The 6,495-nt window shown below is 37.6% G+C and overlaps 1 protein-coding gene across 1 annotated transcript in view; it reads right to left on the bottom strand.

Annotated features, from left to right (window-relative positions):
• Positions 1 to 287: 287 nt before the first annotated feature.
• Positions 288 to 6,495, bottom strand: part of LOC144445722 (uncharacterized) — a 17,904-nt gene continuing 11,696 nt past the window's right edge. The window contains exons 15-22 of the mRNA XM_078135365.1: positions 5,903 to 6,014; positions 4,776 to 4,936; positions 4,174 to 4,305; positions 3,896 to 4,016; positions 3,056 to 3,212; positions 2,288 to 2,469; positions 1,575 to 1,626; positions 288 to 1,044 (exon numbers count right to left, since the gene is read on the bottom strand). Of these exons, the coding sequence (XP_077991491.1) occupies positions 863 to 1,044; positions 1,575 to 1,626; positions 2,288 to 2,469; positions 3,056 to 3,212; positions 3,896 to 4,016; positions 4,174 to 4,305; positions 4,776 to 4,936; positions 5,903 to 6,014 (1,099 nt within the window). The 3' untranslated portion in view covers positions 288 to 862. The remainder of the gene's footprint in view (positions 1,045 to 1,574; positions 1,627 to 2,287; positions 2,470 to 3,055; positions 3,213 to 3,895; positions 4,017 to 4,173; positions 4,306 to 4,775; positions 4,937 to 5,902; positions 6,015 to 6,495) is intronic.

A 6,495-nucleotide genomic window follows, 5' to 3' on the forward strand; every position in this document is an offset into this window, starting at 1 on the left:
AGAGAGAGAGAGAGAGAGATCCAACATAACAATAATAATAGTGCTTTCTTATCCTGTACTTAAAAGCACTTTGCAATTATTACTCCTGGCAAGGATCTGTAGAGTACAATGACCCTTTATACTTCCTCAACTCCTCGAGGAGAATGCAATGAATTCATTGCAACCTTTATAAGGACTTCACACACAAACTGACACAAAGTCAAAATACAGGATTTATGGTCGATATTAATCATTATCTTTATTCACCATTAAATACAAAAATGTATCTCATACAAATCAAGTCTGTCAATCAATCAATCAGTCTGTCAATCAATCAATCAATCAATCAATCAATTAAAAAAGTGCCAGGTCAGTTTCTAGCTAGTATACAACGTCTCACATTGTTAAATTTGCAAATCAATGTTGCCTGTCATAGTGGACATGGCAATCTCTCCCATGGAGTTGTGAAAGCAGTCATGAAAGTACACAGTGTGATTGTCAGGGGCTAACATGGTAACCTCTCTTACAAAATTGTGAAACTATCTATGGATGTCAGGGCAACATAGACTTGGTAACCTTTCAAAGGAGGTGTAATAGTACTAAGGTGCTGGAAGTACACAGTGTGGTAGTTAGGGGCAACATGGTATTACACATGATACCCCCTCCAACAAAGGTGTGATAATGGTAGCACTCATTTACTGGAAGTACAAGTACACAGTGTGGTTGTAGAGGGCTACATGGTATTACACATGGTAACCCCTCCAACAAAGATGTGATACCAGCATTATTCATTTACTGGAAGTATACAGTGTGGTTGTAGAGGGCTACATGGTATTACACACGATAACCCCTCCAACAAAGGTGTGATAATGGTAGCACTCATTTACTGGAAGTACACAGTCAGTGCCTTCTTGGACTTTCCACTTCTATCCTGTCTTTCTAAATACTCTCCTGTTAGTTGTAATGGACCAGGCAGCGATTCACTGACTGTGGTATCTAAGCTGCAGCCTTGTAATCTCATTACCCTAAGAAACGATAGAGTGTGTCCTATACTCAGTATTTGATCTGAAACAAACAAACAAACAAACAAACAAACACATCAAGATGAAATCCTCCAAATTAAAGTGGCCATATGGATGACAAATGGGAATTTATTTGGGCTTTTTAATTGAAAAAACCCCCAAAACAACTCTATCGTATTTTTCTACTTGAAAAAATGTGTAACACAATACACAAAGTGCATCTTTGTTGCTCAATCAATTACAAAAAAGGTAGTCATTTTCATTAGCTATGGGTTCTGGAGAGTCATTTCATGATAAATATTGTGCACGGAAGGGAAGAGGCATTTTAGTCTCATGAATATTCAGTGTGCAAATTGATTACATTATTTCTGCTGACTCCCATGATGCAATAGCCCATTGCAAAGATACCCTATATGTGAATAAGATCAACTTGATGTTTTTCTGAAATTGCAAGTAAATTGTAGGTGATGTAAAATCATGAAATGACTCTCCGGAACCCATTAGTTTATGAAATGACTCTATTTCCTGGAGTGGTGATCCCCTTTACAAGAAAAGAATATGAATTTCACTTACTCATGGATATACTGTGTCCAGACAATATCAATTCTTCCAAATTTGGACAGTACTGTAATATGATAAGAAATATGTAAATCATAAGAAACAAGTTGAGATGCCTCCATATCATACTGATAGTACCATGGAATATAAACTACTACTGGCCATTTTGTTCCAGGGAATTACTAGTATGAGAGAACCTCATAAGATGTGAGTGCAAGTGTGATATACATGTACTTGGGGTATTTGCATGAGTGCTTATAGTATTCTCTGTGGCAGTACTTGCACAAGCATAAAGTGCAGCAGAAAACACTGCGAGCACTTGTGCAAATCCCCCCACCCCAAGTACCCACACTGAAACTCACACACCATGGGGTTCTGTTATTATTACATAGGTCTATCCAAAACAAGAAATTTCTGTAAACTGTGATCATTATGTACATTTAGAATGACCAACCGTGTCCTTATTTGCATACCATTTGCATACAGGTATGCAATAATGTTTTCAGTATTGCACTGCAGTGAAAGTACCACTAGTATGTGTATGCACCGGTGCAAGTAAACTCTGGTACATATGTAAAACTAGCTACTTTATTCCAGGCAACTATGGTATCACTATAGTTACTTTGTTCAATGGAACTACTACTAGCTATTCTGATCCATCAAACTAAAACTTGTTTAATATTTTATGCCAGAGAAACAAAGGACTTGAGTTGTAAACATTCACTTACAAATGCCAACATTCTTGACAAGAATTTGACATCTCCACACTCTAAATACAAAGCCTTCAATGACATCAGTTGTGAACTGTGTGCTGCTTGTAGTGTTATCAACTCCTCTACTAAAAGTCTCATATTAGATAGTGATGGACATCCCTGGATTCTGAGATACCTCAGGTAGGGACAATTCACTTCTGAAAAAAAAAAAACATCACAAGGAAACTCAAAATGAGACAATACTGTTGAAAATACCTCACTGAGGACAATTACGTTAAAAAAAGTGGCTTTTATTATCAAATCCATGTTATCTTTTTCTTTCTTTCTTTCTTTGTTATACACATAACATTTGTAGAGAGTGTGGTATGGTATGATTCAGAAGGAATATGGTATTCAGGCATTTAGAAGCAAGTACATAGGGAAATTGCCACATGTCTGTAACAGTCATTTACCTAGGACAGGGTTATACACATAGCTGTACCACCTCGGTGGAGCCACCTGGACTGTACCAGCTATGTGTAGAATATTTCCCACAGCCATGTACAAGCTTATCCATGTGACAGGCATACTTTTTACAGCCATGTAGCAGGAATGTGGAAAATACGCCATGTAATGGGGCTGTGAGGCACACAGCTGGTATATGGCTATGATACGAGGATGTGGCCAAATCGAAGGTCTAGGATTTGTGTATGCAAAACGGGACGAGTACATAATTGGAGAAAAAATATCCATGCCGGCTATAAAAACATTCTTCAAATTAATTAATATTCTATTACCACTTACCAACACTGACTAGACTTCGACAATTATACAATGTAAATGACACTAAATTTGGAAGACTTATGGATAAGCTTTCCTCTCTGGAAACACCTCTAATTTGTAGATCTGTCACTGACTCACAACACTGAGATAATAACCTGGATCTTACAGGCTTTGGTAGCTAATAAGAAAAGCAAAGACAATTACATGTTAAGCTCCAATACTGTGTTATCGAAAACTACAAACCATGAAATGTAATGCGAAAAGTCTCTGTAGTTCCAACATGCTGTGCGAAGTTTATGTCATTTGTAACAGAAAAACCTTGTGTTAGATGTCAAAAAACATTGTGCCGCTTGATAGAAACGCTATAGTCACTCTGGTTTGGTAGTAAACTGGACTTGCAAATGGTTATTACGAACGTCATCACTAATTATACCATACACAAGCCAAGTTGAACAAACAATATGGCACATATACACTCTGGCCGTTCTACGTCTTGACAACACGTGTCTACATCACTGGTTCTGCTGTGTTAGAAATATGAGTCAAAAGTTTCAAAATTGCCATTACTTTCCCCGATTTTCCTTTACGGTACTATTACTGTTGCTAGTATAATTCATCATGTCAGTGCAGTAAGGTTGTATCTGCCTATACAATTGCATAGCAGATACGACCTTTCTGTATTGACGCGATGAATTATGTTATTCTCCAATATTTTTCTTCATTCTGCCGGAAAGCACTCCTGATCTATGGATTGTCACTACTCATCTAGCAACTCATAGTGACAAAGGCCCCTTAGGTCACTTGTATTTTACTTGGCTGAATGAAGACAAATATTGGGGAATAACATCTAGAGAAGCATACCTTTGGTAAATTGTTGAGATGTAACACTGAAAGCTGACAATTGTCGTCCAATTCTACATCACATAATCTTCTCATAGCTGTTAGTTTTACTTCAGACACTGATGCAGGGATGAAAATCTCACTGTTGGAGAAACAAGTAACAGTTTTTGGACTTTGAAATTTAACTGCATAACATACATATAACTGTACATACTGTAGTATTTGGTGATGTTGGCTGGGGGGGGGGAGGGTTCGGGGTTGCTTACGACGAAATTGTGTTTTAAATTGAAAATACTAACCTGACTGCATAACATGCATCTAACTGTAAATATTGCAGTCTTTGGTGATGTTGGCTGATAAAATTCTTCTGGAGACAGGGTCCTGTTAAGTATTCACATTTTGTCAGTGAGACACTCTTTAGATTTGGACACCTATAAGGGAAACATACACTTGGTCAGTTTATATCTCAGATGCACTACTTTGAATGGAGTCTCTATGTACTACAGTTTTTGAGTTATACAGTCAATATTGATTATTACTACAAATATGGCCACCATTCAGTCACATTTGCATATTTCAAAATACAAAGTGATGGGCATATGTCCCAAAGAAATTGGATATTGCATGTCGGACAATTGACAGATGGCGGACGGATGGAGCCTATTGTAATAGACCTTTCCAAAATTTGCCATGGTGGTGCTCTACTTCCTGTCTGTGTGTACCTTCGGGGTATACATGACAAACATCCCTGATTTACACTTCTACTGAATACCAAGGGAAAAGGCCCTAAAAACCCAGTACAATGAGGTGATGATACCCCAATTTGAGCGAGGCTGCTGTATTCTCATTTACCTGGAATGGCCTAATGGCCTTCTAATAACAGACACAAAGTAATACTCACTGACAATTGACACTTCCATCCATAGTTCCACATAGACCATTTACTTCTAGATTGTTAAGACGTGAACTCTGTAGGCTAAAATCTTTGAAGACACATCCTGTTGTGTTCAAAATACTGAGATTATCTGAGATAACATGGAATGATGAAATTGACCCACACCACTGTAATGACAGGAAAATAAAGAGAGACAACATGTAAATAACAACTTAGTAAACATATTTTCAAGGGGTGTGGTGTTTTCATTTTCACAATCACAATTGTGAAGAGAGGGAAAGGTCTGCGGAATTTGTCTCCAATTTAAACATTCCATGGAAATATGTTCATTTTATAGTAGCATGGCTTGATTCACTCACAAGACGAGTGCGAATTTCAGGGGGACTCCTGGAGTAATGACTCAAAAAGTCGGGGACTATTACTCACACGGAGCCCACAGGTGCTATGTATGCCGGGCCTGGGTGACTCTGGGATAGCCTGTGGACTGACTGGGAAAGCCTTGACAGTTCCACAGCAACGTGATATAGATTGTGCAACATAGCCCTGTCACAAAGTCCCAAACCCGAATGGATCTCTGTAGCATTTGTGTGTTTGTTTGTATTTGTCTGCAAAACAGAAAATCGCTGGGAGGAATTCCCAGCACAAAAATTAAAAAAATAAAATAAAAAATAGTATGTATTCTTTCAGTTGAGTACAATATATGGGTTCTCAAAGACCAATTTTCTCTAGCCGGGTACACTGTGTTCATGTGCAAGAAGGCATTATAGTCACTACTTATTTTTACTAATTACCAGACTGGTATATTGTGTTCCTGTACAAGATGGCATTTTAGTCACTACTTATTTTTACTAATTACCAAACTGGTACCGATTGTGTTCATGTGCAAGAAGGCATTATAGTCACTACTTAGTTTTTGCATTTTTGTTTTCCAGCAAAATTAGCGAATATAAGCTTTTAGTGAAAATCTCCAGGTTTACAGTATGGGTGAAATAAGGGGCCTTGACAAAGTATGCCAAATATGACAAGTACCAAAACCTATTTATTTTGAGAAGCAATCACAAAATACCCTGAGTACACCGCACCGGCACTAAGGCATCATGGGTTCTGCTATAGAATTATATATTAATAGTTACCCTGATATCAAGAGTGGTTATCTGTGGACAGACAGTTACACTTAGAGTTGTAAGTCGACGACAATCTGTCAACGTAACTATTTGTAGATTGGGCCAGTCATGTAGATTAACTCTGAAAAGGAATGAAGAAAACAACGCAATCAGTCAAAGAGTATATCTATTGTAAACAAACAACGTAAAAAGAGCTGAATGAAATATGTTTGAATGAACTCAACGCATTGCAGTGGTGGTTAGGTATGTTTTGAGTACTGGTATTACTAATAATTATACCATGCATGAACAAAAAATATGGAATGTATACCCTGGTTGTTCTATGTCACGACAACGCATGTCTACATCACTGGTTCTGCTGTGCTCAAAATAATGATGAGTCAAAACATTCAAAATTCTACTTTCCCCGATTTTTCTGATATTACTGGCGCAGGTATTGTTATATTATTCCCAATATATTTCTTCATTCAGCCAAGACAATATGAGTGACCTAAAGGGTTTTGTTACTACGAGTTGCTAGACAAGTAGTGACAAAACTTTTAGGTCACTCATATTTTTGTGCTTGCAGTGTTTTCAGATACACTTACACGAACGAAGTGAGT

Source organism: Glandiceps talaboti, chromosome 14 (assembly GCF_964340395.1).
Source record: "Glandiceps talaboti chromosome 14, keGlaTala1.1, whole genome shotgun sequence".
In the NCBI taxonomy this organism is placed as follows: domain Eukaryota; kingdom Metazoa; phylum Hemichordata; class Enteropneusta; family Spengelidae; genus Glandiceps; species Glandiceps talaboti.